Source organism: Sciurus vulgaris (genome assembly GCF_902686455.1).
Source record: "Sciurus vulgaris genome assembly, chromosome: 7".
In the NCBI taxonomy this organism is placed as follows: Eukaryota; Metazoa; Chordata; class Mammalia; order Rodentia; family Sciuridae; genus Sciurus; species Sciurus vulgaris.
Window position 1 is genome coordinate 147,651,515 of NC_136467.1, and position 19,199 is coordinate 147,670,713.

A 19,199-nucleotide genomic window follows, 5' to 3' on the forward strand; every position below is an offset into this window, starting at 1 on the left:
AGTCGTCTGAGATAAAGAACAGGCAAGGTATCAGGAGCTCCGAGAATGTTTAATGAATGAGTGAGATGAGGCAAGATACGATGGGCAACCTGAGAGAGGGCCTAGCGCGCTGCAGTAAGGTGTTTTGATTCAGCAAAACGGAGTGCATAGAAACTCTTGGAAAAGGTTGATTTAAGAAACACTAGACTAAGCTACCTGGCTTACTGGTCAACTGTAAAAACTTTTATACACGGATTTTGTTTTTTCAATGATGAAGTCCAAAGAACAAGTCTGCCTTCCACAAATCCACTGTGGCTAGTCCTGGTGGGAAAGAGTTCTCTTTAGTCTTTGGGTTGCTCTTTCTCCTTTTGCTTTCACAACCGAAATGCGTTATTGGAGTGACCCCCGCTCCTGGAGAATAGTGGCAGCTTGGAAGCGTTTAATTATCGTAAATTCAAGCCCCGACAGTGAGGCGTCCCCGCTGGAGCCGCGTCCCCGCTGGAGCCGAGGACGATAGTTCGCTTGGGGCAGCGTCGCCCAGCGGGCAGAGGCAGCGGGTGTGTTCCGGGGCCTCCCTCCTTCCGCAGCTCTAGGCGCCCACAAGCTGCCACCTCCCCAGGAGGCCGGGGGAACTCAGCCGGCGCTGAGAGGCGGGGCCGCGGCGGAGCGGGCGCTGCTATTGGCTGGTGAGGCTGCGGAGGAGGGGCAGAGATGCGGTGATTGGCGGGAGCGCGAGCTGAAGAGGGCGGGGCCGTTATATCAGAGGAGTCCCGGTCGCGGTGCAGGCAGTTGGGCTGCTGGAGTGCGGCGCCGCGGAGGGCTGGAGAGCTGGCGGCCGGGCGGGCCGGCTAGGGGGTGGCGGGGACGGGAGCCGCGACCGTGGGTGCAGGGCCGGCGTCTGCAGGGCTGCAGCCTAGTGAGCCCGGCCCTCGTCGAGCCCGGGACTGGGTTCGAGCCCTGCAGCTCCGCGACACCAAAGAGGAGGCGGCTGTGGCGACAGCAGCGGCCCCAGCCATGCTGTGCTATGTGACGAGGCCGGACGCGGTGCTGATGGAGGTGGAGGTGGAGGCGAAAGCCAACGGCGAGGACTGTCTCAACCAGGTGAGGGGTGGGGGCCCCGGCCGGCACCCCGAAGCCGAGGGGCCTCGTCGCCTGTCGGACGCCCGGTGCCTGCCAGGGGCCCAGCGGCGCTGCAGCGGCGGCCCCGGAGAACGCGCCCCAGGCGCCGGGCTCGAGCCGCCTCCTCCCCGCGGGCGTGGGGCGCGCCGGGCGTGCATGTGGGGCGCAGCGGACGCGCGCGCCTGGGACCCCAGCGCCGGGGTCGCGGGCACAGCTGGGAGCTGCCACCCTGTCCCCTAACCCGTTACTTTCCCCAAACAAGGCGGACCAGCACACCTGCTGCAGGTGTGCGCGTGATGCCGCCCGCGGGATCCCCGCAGGGCCTGGCAGCGCCACCCGCGTGCCAGAATAGGGTGGCTCGAGGCAGTCTTGGGTCCCCGGGTTCCTTGGCAGACAAGCCGGGCTCTTGTCGCCTTCTGCTTCTCAAATGGCCCATTCACCTGCTTCGGATTTGCAGGGGAGAGAGGACTTGGAGAGGTTTGGGCTCTTTGCTGCTAGGTTGTCTAAGCATGTGATTCGGGGAGAGTGAAGAAAGGTGCCCTACAGTGCATGAATGGTTGGTAAGGCAAGCAGAGCCTTTGATCCCTGTGAACCGTCCTGCCTTCAGATCCTCTAGACCTGAGATGTTTGGAAAACCGCTTAGCTGGAAAAAGCTTAGCTGACACTTGTGGCGTCTTTCCTCACTGTGTTTGTATTTTGGAATCCAGATGGTTAAAATTGTCCAGATAATAAGGCTGCCAAATCAGCTGTGCAGATTGTGCTGGTGGAGGGAATTCCAGAGATTGGAATAAAAGGGAAAATACCCTGTGGGTGCCCCTCCTGAGCGTTTTGCAAGACTACTTTTGGGGACTCCCTTTTCTCTATGGCAGTCGATCATGCTGTTGATACTCAAGAGAGGACAAACCTCCATGCCAGCTAGATTTCAGCATCAGGCTTGGAATTTTGTTTTCCCCGTTTACATGGAGAATTGCAGCACCAGTGGACTTTGTAAAAAATCATGGGGTAATCTTAGATACAGCCCTTGGGTCTGCTCTAACTACATGTACCATTTGCTCATTCATCCTGCGTTCCTTTTTTGTTTTAGGTGTGCAGGCGATTGGGAATCATAGAAGTTGATTATTTTGGACTGCAGTTTACGGGTAGCAAAGGTGAAAGTTTATGGCTAAATCTGAGAAACCGGATCTCCCAGCAGATGGATGGGCTAGCGCCCTACCGGCTTAAGCTGAGAGTCAAGTTCTTCGTGGAGCCTCATCTCATCTTACAGGAGCAGACGAGGTAAAGCGAGGCCAAAGTAAACCAGTGTCAAATACACCTTTGAATCCTTTAGGGGGGTTCCTTGCACCCTCCCAGAGATGTCTCCAGGCAAATTTGTGTTAATGCAGAGGGAGTTCCTCATAACTTACGTTGGTTTCCCATATTATACTCCATTTTGCTGCATAGTTGGCCTGGGTGCATTTTCCAGCTCTTGTTTGTTTGTTTTTTTTGTGGTCTTTATAAACTTACTGGGAGAACAGGGTTGAGTTCTTACGGACAAACAAAAAGAAACAGCTCTGAGACTGACTTCCTGATAGCAGCATCTCATGCCCTATAGTAACCTCGCCCGAATGGTGTTATTACAGGTCACTGTGGACTGTTCTAACCGAAAGCAGGAAACAGTTCCTCTTGGGTTACTTAAAACTTGGTTAACTTCTTCAGTCTAGTGTCAGATTACACTGTGTAGCAGAGAGCTCTGGCTTCATGCAGAATTTTAAAAGTTTTTAAGTTTTATGAAAACTTAAAAGAGCTCTTTGAAGGCCACTGTAACCGAGTTCCACCCCACAGATACATTAAATATGTCTGTTGTTTAGACTGTTGAATTTCTCTATTTTTAAAAAATAAATAATAACCCTACCAATAGTAGCAGACAACTGAAGCTTGAGGTCTCCTTTTTCAAACAGAAACTGTGTTCCCTCTGGACTGATACTTTTTCTCAAGGATGTGCCAAACGAGGAAAGTGATGTTTAATATTTACTGCTGAAATGCCAGAGCCGTAAATCTTACAGTGGCATGTCGAAAAAAGAAAATGACTGCTTTCAAAAACAGCGAACTCTGAATCTAAGCACCAATGTTTTTCATAATCCTTTGACTTGGAAATCTGCCATGCATGTGAAAAATGTGATTCTGAGAATTTTGAATAATGATGAGTGAGCAAAATCCCCTAAGATTTTTTAACGTGTCATTTTTTTGGTTTGTTTACCAAAGAACTGATAGAAACATTTTATAATTTTTCATTTGAATTTGAAATCCCTACTTTGCCTTGCTATATGGAGCTTTAAAGATTGAGGGAAATGTGTAATTTACTTTCTGAAGGAAGCTAGCATTTTGCATTCTTAGTGCTTCTGAAAATACCTTGCAAAATATTCAAGTCATTCCATGCCTAATGATGTTGTAGCTGTCTTTATTAATCAGAATTTTTTTATATAAAGCTAATTGGTGAAAGCTTCTACTTTGCACTTCACTTCATGACTTGCAGTAGAGTAAAAGAAAAAATATAACAAAACATTGAATTTTTTATTGTGTAGTCATATTATGATTTTGTAGTTACTTCAGCATCTCCCGGTACAACCCTATTTTGGATGACACAAATTGATTTTTTATACCTGCAGAAACTTGGAGGACCAGATACTTCGTTTAAACAATGGAAGTGATAATAGCATAATACATTTGTATTGTGAAAGCATTCATACTTCATAATTCAGTACTAGGTGGTCTCTACCTGTGCTCTCCTGTAATTGGGTCAGTAACAATGATCAAATTCATTTTATTCATGCAAGAATGAGAGACATTTTATGAATTAGAACTTGAATCAAATTTCCTCTCTTGATTTTTCCTTTCTTGACTGAATTGACTTTGACTCTTGAGATTTATAGCTAATAGCACTCAAAGAATGTGTCTAGCTAGTTCGACTGGGTAATTTTAATTGATTTTAATTCCTTTTTCAAATCCTATTGAAAGGTTACTGTGATCTAAACTTTTGACTTTGAATATATTAGTGAATTTTGCTTGTTTTGTATGTATGTGTAGGATTGGCTAAAATACAAATTAAGAAAATGCCCCCTAAGGTTTATATCACATTCTACTTTAATAACTTGATAAAGTGATTTGTAATTACCATTTGTACCTTTTAATTAGGGCATCAGCAGTTGTACTAGGTCCAGTTTACAATCAGCATTGTTTTTGTATGCATGACATTGAAGAACAAAAACACTTATTTCCCCTTAATGATATTTTAGCAAAATAAACTTGTTGATAAGCTTTTTGATATTCCAGTTTTTGTTATGAAGTATATAAAACACTGTGAAAATACAATTGATGTGCTTATGTAGTGAGTAAATGCAGCTGTGACAATCCAGTTATTGATGTTTTAGTAAGTCAAGTCGTGAGGGGGCATTTAGTGTGCTGAAAGTGGCTGGGCAGTTTATTAAATGGTTCCAAACATCCTGGCTTAGTCGTCCTCTGTGGACAATTAAGTAGCCTGCTCAGGGTGGAGCTGACCTAACTGGGGGCAGTTAACATACTAGTTCACATCAGATTAGAGTAACAAGCAGGAAGGCCTGCTTATCTTTGGAACCAGGCAAAAGCCCTGGGTGCTAGCTCCCATTCTGCCATTAACTACCAGCCCTACAGGCCTTTGGGCCTGAGCCCAGCTGAAAGCCCAGGAGGAGATTGCCTCTGAAAACCTGCTAGCCAGAGCTTTTTCCCCTTGGCTTCTGCTTCATCTGTATGATTTCCTTAATGTTTTCCTAATGTTCCTTTGAAAACAGAGAAAACATATCTGGTATTGGTTAGGCTTGGTAGGTAGGGTTAATCTGGTCTCCGATTTGGCCTCATTTTAGATGAGGTTCTTCTACCCAGATGGTTGTTTGCCTCAAAGTGAAAGGAGAGTCCTCCTCAGACTAGCTGGCATCATTCAGAGATGGAGACAGCAGGTATTTTCAGCAGATGTTTGCCATGCTGTTGATGTAAACAAAAAGTGAGACAAATTAATGTATTCTGGAAGTAGATCTGAAATTGTAACTGTCATGGAAATTCTTGCTCTTCAAAGGCTTTTGTTTATTCTGACTGAATTTTGCCAATATTTTCAAAACCAGAGGTTAGAGATGTATATGCTTCATCTGAGTATTCAGACACACACCCTGATCCTGGACACTGCATTTCATCAAGATTTCAGTGACGCCAGCCACGACAAGGTTGACCAGTGCCCTGTTAGTACCTCCTGCCGTCCTGGCCTGAGCTCAGTCCTCAGTCCTGCGGAGCCCGCTGCAGCTCTGTGCAGGAGACTACACTTTCCCCAGACATTCTGTGTCTTTCCTTTGTGGCATTAATGAGCTTATAACATCACATTTACTTATGTGACAGTTGTTTATTGTCAGTCACTCTAAAATCCATCAACATCGCATCCCCAGAGTCTAGCAAGTGCTAATTTATTAAATAATTATTCAATCAGTGATTAAGAATTTAGAAATAAAAATGGGGTTAACTGATACAAAGTTTCTGTAGTAAGTTAATGGCTAGCCAAAACAAAGTTTTTGTTTGCTTCTGTAAATAGAATAACAATATTTAAAAGAAACATCACCATTAAAAAATGTCATGTGGTATTTCTTTCTGTTTAGAGCTGGCTCAGTGCTTGGCATCTCTTGCCTTCCTCTCTTCTGCCCCCTCTGCCATATTTCAGACCACCGGTTTATTGTGACTATTAGTTCTTAATCTAAAATGGACAGCTATTCCCCTGGGCCTTTTCTGATGTTTAGATGGTTTTGTTTCTTTGTTTTGTATACTCTTTTTAAGAGACAGGGTTTCCCTGTGTTGCCCATGCTGGGCTCACGCAGTCTTCCTGCCTCAGCCTCCAGAGCAGCTGGGCTGCAGGGGTGAGCCAGGGTGCCTGGCTCAGATCCATCTTAAGCTACAGCATTACTTTATCTAATTTCAGCCAATTTATAGTTCTAAGTACTTATTAACTCAATTTTTTTCCCTGTCTCCCAACCAAAAAAAAAAAAAAAAAATCACATGAACATAGAAATTTAGGAAAGATGGCATCATGAAACCAAGAGAAAATGCCACATGACAACTTTGGGCAAGTTTGGAATGTGGGGATTTCAGTCCAGTTCAGAGCTGAATCCAACTGGCTCCTGCTCGTGCCTGAAAATCATGCTCAAAGCCTTTCTTAACTTGTCTGTGTTGGGAACGGTTGCTTACATGATTTACTGTTGGGTGACTTGGGTGGGTCAGGGTTTAAGAAGCAGTTGCAGCAGTATGTATCTACTGGAAAGGCATCATGAATGTTCTTGTATTGACCATCCTAAAGTAGCACTTTTTCCTTTTTTTTTTTTTTTTTTCCTTGCTTTTCTAAATACAGAACAGGCCCCAGGAAAGTAAAATTGGTAAAATCTGGCGTGTGTATATTTCCAAGGAAAGTATGAATTGGATGTCTGTATTCTAGTTTACCTATTCAGTTTTTTCTTTGTGCTAAGACTATAGGATGTTTGTGTTATTACATGGTATTTATTTTAGTCAAAAGAATCCCATCTGGGCATCTTCAGTCTCTTTGAATTTCCGATATGTGTATATTAGCATGAAGGGTCAAAGAAATTTTTTAAAGGGCATTTAAAATAAAACCTAATTACTTAAAAGGCACTTAGACTCAGGGTGACCACGTGGGGCAGCGGCAGACACAGCGATGGACTCCTCTGCTGTCCTCTTGCAGCCTGGTCTCAGCCCTCTCCATACCAGCAGCAGGACTGGCAAACAACTTGTGATCCAAAGGCATTTAAAAGGTGATAGGGTCTGAAAATTCCTCAGCTGGCCCTGCACTGTGGAAGAGTGCTTTCCTGGCCAGTCTAGGCTGTCGAGAAGGAGATGGCATCCATAGCCACAGGCCTGCCTGGACTGGTGCCTGACAGGGACACACTGGGAGGCAGTAAGCAGTTTTCAGAAGTGCAGGTCTGATGCTTTCCAGTGGTGGTACTCTTCAGTGGGGGACTTGAAGTTGGCAGTCCCCTCTGGCTGCTCTCCACTCTTAACTGCTGCAAGGCCTGCGGACATACCTCCATCATCCAGCTTTGTATTTGGGACTTTGAAAAGAACCTCCTTAAGTTTGAATAGAGAGATGACTTGGTCAGTACTTGGTCATGATTTACTAATGAGAATATTGCAAGCCCTCCATGACGTATGTGCTGATTTGATCTAGGTGGAGTTCTGAATCTTGACCCAACTAGGATTTTCTCAGCTGCTTATGAGAAATTTCAGGCTTACGGAAAAGTTGAAGGCCTTTACAGCACTCACAGAGCCCCACCTACATTCTACTATTTACTGTGCCTGCTTTTTATGTATTTATCCTTTTTTTTTTTTTTTTTTTTTTTTTGGTTCCTCTACCCATCCATCAATCTATCTTTTTAATGCATTTCAGAATAAGTTGTTATAAGTGTACTTTTTCCTAAGTACGTCAGTGGATCTTTCACTGACTAGAACTCCCTGTTTGCATACAGTTCTTTTTTACTTTTGATGCAAAATTTTACATGAAGTGTATGAATCCTAATGCACTTACTGAGTTCTGACAGATAAATGTGCTACTTTGAACAAGACCTCCATCAAGATTTAGAACATGACCACCACTCCAGAAAGTTCTCCCCTCTCCTTCTAGATCAGTTCCCACTTGTTCCCTACCTCCACCCACTCCACTGCGGGACCACCATTGTGTTTTTTTTATCATAGATTTGTTATGTTGTGCCTGTTACACTCTGCACATATGGAATCAAGCAGTTTGTGCTTGAAAAAAACTGAGGGTATTTTAATGCTGTTTTGAATTTATTTTTTATTTTGATTTTGATTTTTTGCAGTGCTGGGGATGGAACCCTGGGCCTCACACCGACCAGGAGTCGCTGTACCACTGAGCCACATCCCCACCCCCCGTGCATGCTCTTGTATTCTAGCCTTTTGTTCATCAGACTTTTTTGAGATCGTCCATATTGATGTATGTATCAGTGGATCATTCCTTTTTATAGATGGATAGTACTCCGTTTTACGAGTGCGCTACTGTTTGTTGATCCATACGCCTATTGATGAACACCTGTTTTCCATGAGCAAAGCTGCTATGAACATTCTAGTACAAGTCCTTTTTTTTGTAGATACATGTGTTTTCATTTCTCTTGAATAAATACCTAAGAACAGAATAGCTGGGTCATGGAGTAGGTGACTGGTTTTATATGAAACTGCCAAGCCATTCCCCAGAGCGTTCTCCATGAAGAGCAGGGGCAAGTCCCGCCCCCCACGTCCCAGCTGGCCTTCCCTTAGCACGTGGTGGGAGGGTGCTGGGTTCTCATTGCATTTCTCTGCTTGATAATGTTGATCATCTTTTCAGGAATTTTCCTGAGTCTTTTGTGTCGTCTTCAAGTCTTCTACCCATTTTTATTTATTTTTAGCTTTTATTTTCAAAATGTACAATTTCTTTGTCCCTGATACCAGTCCTTAGTGGCTATAACTTCTGTAAACATATCTCCTCTGTGGCTTGCCTATTTTCTTATGCCTTTTGGTGAGTAAGTGTTTTTTACTTTGGGTGAAGTTTTAATTTATCCATTTTTTTCTTCTGTGGCATTTGCTAATGTGTCTGAGAAACCTCTGCCACCCTCAGTCATGAAGATTCTTCGCTTAGTTCTTGTAGCATTATGGTTTGGGCTTCTACACGCAGGCCCGGGATCCATCTTGAACTGATTTCTGTTCTGTTCTAAGATAGAAAACGGAAAACTCTCCTAGCAATTCCGTTTTGATTTGATAGTTTTTAAATGTAACTTGGCAGTCAGAGTTTGATGTGCAATAAACTGACGTGGTTAAGTGACTCATTGGATGGAGGCGTGGGAGGCGGGCTGTGGTGGGGTCTGACCGAGGTGAGGGACCAGCTGCCTCCTCCCCACAACTAGAGGCAGTCTTGGTTCTCAGGGAGAAATACAGTTCAGTTACTAGTAACTGAGTTTTTTGAAAATAGCTCCTTAGCCTTTTTAAGGAAGTTTTAGGTTAGTTACTTAAATTTGGGGTATAATAGTGCATCTGGATATAGGTATTTTACATTTGTCCCTAGGAGATCTCCAAATGGTGTAACTTGTAAGATGACTGGAGGGTGGTAACTGAGTAACGGAGAGTAGCCTCCACCTCTAGCAGATCCACAGTCCCAATTGGAGTATAGAAATCTCTGCTCTGGGGACTGGGTGATTGTTTCAGAGACAAGCCAGCGTTCAGAGGAGGGTTTTCTGGTTACACACTCTTAAAAGATAAATGATTTAACTTCATTCCTTAACATTATCAAGGCATTAATTTTAAAAATAGCAATTTACAATGACTTGAAACAAAACATTAAGACTATATGATCCTTAAAATTAAAATTGGGGTCTGGGGCTGTAGCTCAGTGGTAGAGTGCTTGCCTCACATGCGTGAGGCACTGGGTTTGACCCTCAGCACCACATAATAAATAAAATAATGGTATTGTGTCCATCTGCAACTAAGAATTTTTTTAAAAAAATTGAGCATATTCTTATATTCACCCCACTTTTTCAAACCTTCCCTAATGCTAGGGTGAGACTCACTTGTATACATGGCGTCCAGATATGAATTAGCTGGAGTGTTTTACCTCGGGCTCCAAAATGTGACTTCCATTTTCTTAGTGACTAGGTAAAATTTAAGGAGTTAATTTCAAAGTAGAACCCCAAGAAAATTTTTAAAATGCAGTTGAGCTTCCATGTCCGTAGGACGCCTTCACGTGTCTGTGTTTATGACACAGTCGTCTCTTCTGAAAGCCTTTCCCTCTGTCGCGATGTGGGGTGTCGTCTGTGTCGAACTAAACATGTCATCACTTTCCATCTTTAGTGAAAAAAAAACCATGTCAGGCACGACTTCTTTGACTGCATCTGCTTGTTTTGATGTTATTGGTGACCTTTCACCCTGCTCACCTAAAAAAAGGAATGGCAAGATCCAGAAGCCGGCCAGACAGTCCCAGGCCAGATGGTCGGCGGGGAGGATAATGGAGCTAAAGCTTGCGTGGAAGCCGCTGGCAGGACCTGAGCTCCCAGGGAATTCCTTGCTGGAAACGCGCTCTGAGCTCTGCCCTCCTCCCTCCGTCTCCTGGTGGCTCCTCCGAGCTGCTGACCTTGGCTGCCCACCCCCAACTGCTGTCCGGGGAGTGAACACTTGTCACCCAGTGGCCAGTTTGTGGCTGGGTTACTTGGATGTGTTCCTTACTCTCAAAGCTTAAGTTCCTTCAGAAATGTCCATCCTGCATCCCGGCCTAGGGCTGGGCACAGGCACTGCCCGACGGACCTTTCCTGACTCGAAATGAAAGGTGGCTTCACAGCCGTGAAACTGCAAGATGCAGGCAGGGCGGGATGTGAACAGCAGGGAGGGTCTCTGCCTAGCGGGTGGGTCCCAGCCCAGCCTGGACTGTGCTCAGAAAACACGGGTGCGCCCGTTGTCCCCACCTCTCCCATTTCTGACCAGTTCGAGGGGATGCACATCACTGTCAGGCCTCTGCCCTTTTTATATGTGGCCACTTGCTGCTGCTGCGCCTCTGACTTGGCAGCTGTCTTTCTAGAAGTGGGTGTGGGTACTTTAGGAAAAGAAATGGAGTCGGTTTTGAAACTCTCCTTTCGCAGGCTGGACTTGCTACTTAATGAAACAGGAAGTCGTTTCTAACTTTATTCCAGGAAAATAAGTTGACAGAGGCATTTACGTACGCAGTGACTGAGAAGGCTTAGTTGGTGGTGATAACTTCAAATCTTTTCTCCCGTGATTTCTTCTTGAGCATGAACCTGCCTTCAGCTGGTAGTTTCCTAAAGGCACTCCTGATGGGCAGACAGAAGGATGTCACAAGACGAGCTCTCCTGGAGGCCGTATGAAAGGCCTTCTGAGGCCCGAGCGCTGCTGTGACACCAGGTTTCTGTGGAAATGCAGGGCCCTCCTCAGACAGCTATTTTGAAGCCAGGGTTTTGGGGATTGTTTGTTTGTTTTTTGATGATTTCTTTGCCCCGGCTGAGACCCCTCTCAGTGTAGCAGTATGTCAGAAATACTTTAAAGACTAACAGATGTTTGGGTTAATAAAAACCATGTTTACCTTCTTTCAGGGCTGTTGTGCGTTCTTACTGAGATTTCTTTATGGAGGCTTTGAATAAGGAGAAAACTGCAGTGTTTGGCTGAGTTTGATCATTTTAAATGTTCTGTTATCAATATTGGGGCCCAGAAGATTGGCCTTGGATGTTGGTGAAGGTGACGGTGGCTCTCCCTGCCTGACATCCCAAGATTCCTGGGTTTGTCGTCACCCTCTCCTTCCTCTTCTTCCTCTGCCTGGAATGTCTTGCATAGGTGGCGTGTGCGAGCACAAGGGTGTGAGGCTGGAGGAAGGTTGTCACACTTGGTGCAAGGGGACTGGGCTTACCAGTTGTCCAAGCATTACCAGTGGCCATAACCCATTTATCATCGGGAGGGATATTGTGGCATTTAAGCACTCTTCAGAGGTAACCACAAGTCCCCTAAGTAAGGTTAGGACTCCAGTTGCTGGGGACACATTTTGTAACCTAGACCAACCTTTTCTGTGGCAGTTTAGATACTCTTTCCAGAATTTTGGACAATATGAACAATATCTTAATTTCCCCAGGAGCGTGTGAGCGTGACGGACATACCTTTTAACACGTGTCGACTGCAGCGTCGTACATGGGACAGGCTCAAACAGAGTGAAACCCAGGTCAGGTGTCAAATAATCCCAGACGCCCGCAGGTGCACCTGCACCTACGGAGCTCTGCACAGTCATCCTCCATGCAGCTGTCTAAACCCTACCCACAGCACAACACCAAGCACCGTGACAAGGAGGAGGTGGCGCACATGCCACACAGACCCAGGTATCCAGGAGGAAGGGCCATCAGGACAGAGGGAGCAGCAAGACCAGAGTTCCTAAGGACAGGAGTGGTCCCATCCCTGGGCACAGCGGCTGGAGGACATGATAACAGCTGTGACTGGGAAGCCTTGGACTGCAGAGAAACCTAGATTTCAGGCCACCGTGGTGCTTCCTCAGCAGATAGTGAGGACCCCTTGACGGATCTGAGCAAAGAAATGGCGGCCTGCAAGGGGGTATGGCAGAGGCTGGAGGAGGGACGCTCTGGCCGTTGGAGCTGTGAGCAGGCCCCATGACTAGAGGCATGGGGCAGGGCGCTGTTCTGAGGGCTCTCAGACCAGCAGGTAGGCGGAGATGGGGGCAAAAGTGAGTCTGGCCCCATTGGAGGAAGGGTGGGCTTGGGAAAGAAGCTGAGGGAGAGCTTGGTTTCAAAGGTGCTAATGAACTGCCCGCCCTGAGGTGGAGCACGTATTCTTAGAAATGCGGGTTGTAAGCAGGTGAGGCACTCTTTTCATTAGTTGCTCAAGATTGCGTCAGAATTCATTTCAAGGTAGAGTTTTTCTGATGAAGACTATTTATTTTAAAGCAATGCAGAAACATGTTGTGACCTGACAGCTACTGAACTTGTCTTCATTGGATGTCTTGTTTGAATTTCAAGTTTTATTCCAGAGAAAGTTAGTGTTCGGGCTTATTTTGCCTTAATGCTCCTGATTAAAAAGGGTCTGTCATGATAAGTGTATTCAGTGTGATTTTTTTTTTAAATTGATGTTTTCCTTCCTTAAAAGGAAAGTACTTGACTGTGAAATTGCTGGGCAGGTTGTATTTGTCCTTGTGTCTGGTTTTTCTGGTGCTGGGGACAGAACCCAGGGCCTCCTACATGCCAGGCCAGCGCCACGCCACTAAGCCGCACCCCAGCCCAGCAGATTGGGCTTGATGTCCAGTTATTCCCCAAGCCTGATCTCATTCTTCCTTTTCTTTTCAGGCACATCTTTTTCCTGCACATCAAGGAGTCCCTCTTGGCAGGCCACCTCCAGTGTTCCCCAGAGCAAGCAGTGGAACTCAGTGCCCTCCTGGCCCAGACCAAGTTTGGGGACTATAACCAGAACACTGCCAAGTATAACTATGAGGAGCTGTGTGCAAAGGAGCTTTCCAGTGCTGCTTTGAACAGGTGAGGCTGCCCCAGGCCGGCAGATGTGCACAGAGCTCGCAACTTGATAAGAATATCCCAAGGAGAGAGAATCCATGGTACAGATCATCTGTGGGGTTGCACCAGGCCATTGCCCAGTTTAACCAGTTATTTTCAAAAGATTCCTAAGCTTTTTCTTTCAGAAATTTACAAACATAAAACATAGTTTATACAAATAAATGCCTTTATATGAAATGTTACACATAATGAGAATTTCTTAAATGTTCAACTTTTAAAAACTTAAGTCTCCTACAATGAAAAGTCTGTCATGTATATTGATGTTTTCTTCATCCAGCAAGAATGAGATCAAGAGGCCCAGTGGGCATCTTAGTTACCTAGACCTGCATGACAGGATACCCCAAAACTTGGTGGTTTAAAACTACAAGCATTATCTCTGTGACTGAGAATCTCCAGGTTGGGAATCTGGCCATGGCCTCGCTGAGTCCTGGGGTTCCTGAGGGAGGGACCCCCTTCCAGGATAGCCCCTGTGGTGTGCTGGCCAGCCTCCCTCCCTTGCCATGTGAACCTCAGAGAGGGCTTTTTCCTGATGTGTTTGCTGACTTCCCCAAGGTGACTGACCAACTCAGAGCCTGAGAGGACAGCCAAGAGGGAAACAGTCTTTAGTAACTTAATCTCAGAGTGAGTCACATCCCCTGAGTTCCCTGGTACTCCGTTCATTAGCAGCCAGCCTTGAATCCAGCCTACACTACAGGTATCAGGAGGCAGGATCACCAGGGGCCACTGAGAGACTGTCTGTCTCGTAGAGAAAATAAGTGCTCATATTCTTCAGTAGCAGATGATCTAATCAGCCCCTTTATAATGCTGGATTCCAGTGAAGCTTTCAGAGTCTGTGTAGACAGATGCAGGAGGACTTCCAACACCTAACTTTCTCTAGGTATAATTTTAGAGATTTTCCATAATTCTTTCAGTTCATTCCTAAGTGTTCAATCTTGAACAGGGTCTTCGTAGTATTTATAACACGTTGACTCAGTAAGTGAAACATCAGTAATATGCAGTGGACGGTTTTGTGGTTCCTGAATGACGGTGTCACGTCATGGACTAGAGAGGACCATATGGGTCGATCTTTATGAGTTGGTCCCTCTGTGTGACCCCGCCCTCTGGCTCCTCTGCAGCATTGTCGCAAAGCACAGGGAGCTGGAGGGGACCAGCCAGGCTTCAGCCGAGTACCAGGTTCTGCAGATCGTGTCTGCCATGGAGAACTACGGCATAGAGTGGCACTCCGTGAGGGACAGCGAAGGGCAGAAGCTGCTCATCGGGGTCGGGCCCGAGGGCATCTCGGTCTGCAAGGAGGACTTCAGCCCCATTAATAGGTAAGCAGGCACCGCGTGCCCAGTCTCTCATCATGGAAACAGGAAGGGGGAGGGACGGCACGGGCAGTCCTCTGAGGAAGCGACTGTCCCCCTGGCGTGCTCACGTGGATTTCACTTGGGCCTAATAACCACGTGTTGATGTGACCCACGGCATGTCACTGTGACGGTATTTTTGAAGCAAGTTCACTGCCTTGAAAATCTCTTGTTCACTTCCACACACTCGGGTGCACCCACCCCAGACTTGCTGCAGTCCTTCACGTCGTGTGACTGCTTTGGGGTCTGCCTGGGTGTTGGGAACGAGGGTTATGGGTTGCTCCAGATCCAGTGTGTGATTTTCCTGCTGAGTTGTGGGCAGGAGGGACCCTCTGCTCACACTCGTCTTCCTGTCTCCCAGGATAGCTTACCCTGTGGTGCAGATGGCTACCCAGTCAGGGAAGAACGTGTACTTGACGGTCACCAAGGAGTCTGGGAACAGCATCGTGCTCCTGTTTAAAATGATCAGCACCAGGGCGGCCAGCGGGCTCTACCGAGCGATCACCGAGACGCACGCCTTCTACAGGCACGTACCTCGGGGCCCTGGAGAGCGTCACTGTGCCTCGGAGACACGAGGTGGCATGTGGCTTCTGTGGGACATCCTATCTCTTCAGTCACAGTAGAGTCCTGATCAGCGTCGTCTTGCTTCCCCACAGAAAGGGCACCCGCGTGGGCTGCTCGCCTTTGCTTCTCTCACCTTCCTTCCCTAACTTTGCCTTCTGGAGGTGACCCTGGGTGGCCGACCTTTCTGCTGCAGCTTTGCCCTTTCATGGCAGAAGGATGGCAGGTCGTCTTTCCCTCCTGGGAGATGCTGCCCGAATCTTCACTACCACCTACTCTGTGAGGGTTTTAGTAACAATATTGATCCCCTCATTCCAGAGGGAACTTCGAAGCTGAGTTGTGATTGGACTGAAATATCTGGCAAAAGTAAAGCCAGAAACTTTAATTGGTAGCCAGTCTTAAAATATTTTAGTTTAAAATAGACACACAGATTGTGGAACAGAATGGACAAATTGTCGACATTTTAAACACAAAAGCAAACACTTCAAAGAAAAATGTCCTTTCTCTTCCTCAAGCTGCTGTGGACTGCAGCTCATGCCCTAGAGAAAGAGCAGAGGGTCACTGTCTCCATATTCGTGGGTGATTTATAGGGACTTCAGAGGGACTGGAACAGGGCAGAGGTGGAGTGGCCAGGCTGTGTGGCACATGCAGAATGGGAAGCAGCACCTTCCAGGCGCGCCAAGAACGAGAATGTCTGCTGACACCACTCTGCTGGTGGGAGCAGTGTCAGGAGGTGACGCGGAGGTCTGCCTAGATCTGGGGTGTTGAAGCAGATGTCCACTCTCTCCTCACAGGTGTGACACAGTGACCAGTGCCGTCATGATGCAGTACAGCCGTGACTTGAAGGGCCACTTGGCATCTCTGTTTCTGAATGAAAACATCAACCTTGGCAAGAAGTACGTCTTCGACATCAAGAGAACGTCGAAGGAGGTGTACGACCATGCCCGGAGGGCTCTGTACAATGCCGGCGTAGTGGACCTCGTTCCCCGGGGCGACCAGAGCCCCCCCAGCTCACCCCTGAAGTCCTCTGACGGCAGCATGAACTGCAGCAGCTGCGAGGGCTTCAGCTGCCAGCAGACCCGGGTGCTGCAGGAGAAGCTGCGCAAGCTGAGGGAAGCCATGCTGTGCATGGTGTGCTGCGCGGAGGACATCAACTCCACCTTCTGCCCCTGCGGCCACACCGTGTGCTGTGAAAGCTGCGCCGCCCAGCTGCAGGTGAGGGGCCACCTCGACAGGCCGTCCGTAGTTGGCCCGTGCCCACGCCCCGCGTGCCAAACCCAGAGCATCCGCCTCTCCCTGGAGCGTCTGTGAGCTTGGTGGCCTCAGGAGACGCTGAGGGTCAGCGTGCCACTTTCACCGGCACGACTGCTCCAAGTCGTAGGCTCGTCTCCGATTCTAGAGGTGAGGTCCAGCATCTGAAGGAGGTCTGTGGCTCTGGCACCTAGTTGGTGGCTAAATCCAGGCCTAGAATGCAGGCCTCCCTCTGCTGCCCCACGCTCCTGGTGTTGGCTGACACTCTGGGATGGCCTTTCTCACTCGCCTGGCACGCTTGGGCAGGAGCCCTAGGATCGTGGCGTTACAGTTCATGTCCAGTTGCCCAGGGACGGGTTGTTCATTGTGGTGAATTCACTTTGATTACTGCTGATGTCTCGAGGGCCCTCTGGGATAGGCTGTTGCTTGTTAGCAAGTCAAACTCATTTCCATATTACTTCAAACAATGAAAGGTACTCATAGGGCATTTTTTATTCTTTTCTACGCTTCCTCTTAACTTCTTTATTTGGTTCCATTGCTTGGAAGCATCAGCTAAAGATCACTGTGGGTTTCTGTGGCCCTTTGGAAGCTACCAGTCCGCCAGTTCCTAGGGCTGGACATCAAGTCCACAGGAGCACTGTGTCCTTCCTGAGAGTGGGTCCTGCTGTGACAATGAGTTATTTCATGGGAGCAGCCATGTACTGGCCTGTACCACAGTCTCCCTTAGTGCTGATGAAGGGCACGTGCCTGCTGAGGACCCCAGGAATAGAGAGCTGTTGCCTGCCAGCAGCGCCGGCCACCCACGTTCCTGGCCACGTGGGCATCCACCTGGTCATGCTGGCCCAGGGCCAATCTCCACCGGCCTCCTGCGTGAGGCCTGAGGTGTGGTCTCCACTCTTATAGGGCCACGTCTGGCACAGGAGGAAGGGTTTGTCTCTTGTGCCCTGTGGAGCTGAGCCACAGACCCTGGCGGCGGAGGCTCAGGGGCCCCTGTGTGCAGTAGGCACCCTCCGAGGCACTCTAACGCTGCTCTTGGCCTCTCTTCCAGTCGTGCCCGGTCTGCAGGTCCCGTGTGGAGCACGTGCAGCATGTCTACCTGCCCACGCACACCAGCCTGCTCAACCTCACCATCATCTAATCGTCCTGCGTCGGGACACGCCGTATTTCCACAGACTGACCCGTGTGAAGGCGAGAGCAGTGACGTGGAGAAATCCACTCCCGGACTCCCCGCCATGCGACATTTAGAAACAGAAAAGAGAAGAAAAGCCGGGGACACGAGGGCTCCTCCCTGCAGAAACATCTACGTGCAGAGCCAACACCCCGGCCGCGGACACATTCCTGGTCTTGGGTTTTTTATGATCAAGCAAAGGGATAGGTGGAGTCTTCTGTGTCAGTAAGTGGCAGCGTGGCCAAGAAATGGGGACCTTTTGGCAAATGACCTCCTAAGTCTCCGTGACGTGTCCTGAGGCGAGGTCCCACCTTGCAGCAGGTTTTGTGAGAATTAGTTTTACAAAGTTACTTGGTTCTTTTTGTAAGGTCATGGAGTGCGGAACATTTTTAGTAGGAAAATTTTTTCTTAAATAGTTGTCATTATCATGTCATTTCTGTTTTTATAACTTGTTCAAGAATGACTGGAATGCAGGCAGGCTTCAGAGTCCATCCTGTGACTTTGGACAGTTGGGCTTCAGTGGGACCAGCAGTGGGCAGGCGGTGTCCACCGTTCCGTCCCTGCCCGCTGTGCCAGCCTGTGGTTGTCAGATGCTACCAGTTTGGGTAAAGGTCTGTGACTAGCCAGGCTCCCTGGGCTCCGCTTGGTGGACGCGCATAGACTGGGGAGGGAGAGCACTCCCCTGGAAGGGCAAGCCTCGCGCCCGAGACCGGAGCCCAGGCACCTGCAGGGCCAGCCTTCACTCCTGGGCACCGGGCTCCAGCCCCACCCAGGCGTCACTTTGCTGCCACCATCTGAGGTCTCAGCCTTCCCACAGGTTGCCAGTTGCTGCCTCCTTGTGTGCGTTTCGGTGGGGTTTTGGTTTTTGTTCTTTGGTTTGCGTACGTGCTTTTTAAATAAGTGCTTAGATTTTCTTCGGGTTGACCCCTCCACAGGGTCCTTTGGTTCTCTGTTCTTAGACATGTTTTCCACTCCCACTTGGGCATTTTGGAAGCTGGTCAGCTAGCAGGTTTTCTAGGGTGTCAGGAAACCTAGACGACCTTATCGGGTGCAATACTAGCTGAGTTGAAGCTAGGAACTACACTGTCACTTTACTGAGATTTCTGAGTATACTTTTCATATTGCCTTAATGTAGCAGTAATGTGTTTATGCATTTGTTTCTTTGCACAGACATTTTGTCAAATATTAAAACTCTACTTTTTTATGGCACATATTAGCATTATAAGCCTTTATTCCAAGAGGTATTTATTTTTTCACTTGTAAAAAAAATAATGTTTCCACATAAAGAACTCTGTTATATCCTAGAGGACTTCCGTCTTTTATATTCAGGATAATAAAGAATTTAAAGCAAACAGATATTGTACTGTCATTTAAGCCATTTTTATTCAGTTAAAAGAAAGGAGCAATAGCATCAAAGTTGGCATCTAATTTGGTTCTACATGGAAAATTTGAAATGGTTAGGATATTTGCTCTGAGGCCACTCCACCTCGCTAATCTCTCCCCTGTGCTTCTGGGCTGTAGAGTTGACTGTAGGTAAAAATACTGTAATGTACACAAGCACAAGGAAAGTGAAAATTGGGGTAACGACTAGGAGGGAGCCGTGTGTGGAAAGGCACCGGGTGAGGGGCAGCTGACTGGCATGGGCCTGCTGGGATGGGTCTGGGC

At 47.6% G+C, this 19,199-nt stretch overlaps 1 protein-coding gene across 1 annotated transcript; it reads left to right on the forward strand.

The window, feature by feature from the left end:
• The first annotated feature begins 778 nt into the window (after positions 1-778).
• Positions 779-18,890, forward strand: MYLIP (myosin regulatory light chain interacting protein). The gene is made up of 7 exons (XM_079147087.1): positions 779-1,080; positions 2,183-2,373; positions 12,987-13,172; positions 14,324-14,521; positions 14,916-15,080; positions 15,910-16,330; positions 17,415-18,890. The coding sequence occupies exons 1-7, from the start codon at positions 994-996 to the stop codon at positions 17,502-17,504; spliced, it is 1,338 nt and encodes a 445-aa protein (XP_079003213.1). The 5' UTR covers positions 779-993; the 3' UTR covers positions 17,505-18,890.
• The last annotated feature ends 309 nt before the right edge of the window (positions 18,891-19,199 follow it).

Bases quoted from the DNA above. Each gene is read 5' to 3' on its own strand.
- MYLIP (XM_079147087.1), top strand. From the start codon at position 994: ATGCTGTGCTATGTGACGAGGCCGGACGCGGTGCTGATGGAGGTGGAG. The intron at 15,081-15,909 runs GCACGTACCTCG...CTCTCCTCACAG, and splicing joins GAGACGCACGCCTTCTACAG to GTGTGACACAGTGACCAGTG. The intron at 16,331-17,414 runs GTGAGGGGCCAC...CCTCTCTTCCAG, and splicing joins GCTGCGCCGCCCAGCTGCAG to TCGTGCCCGGTCTGCAGGTC.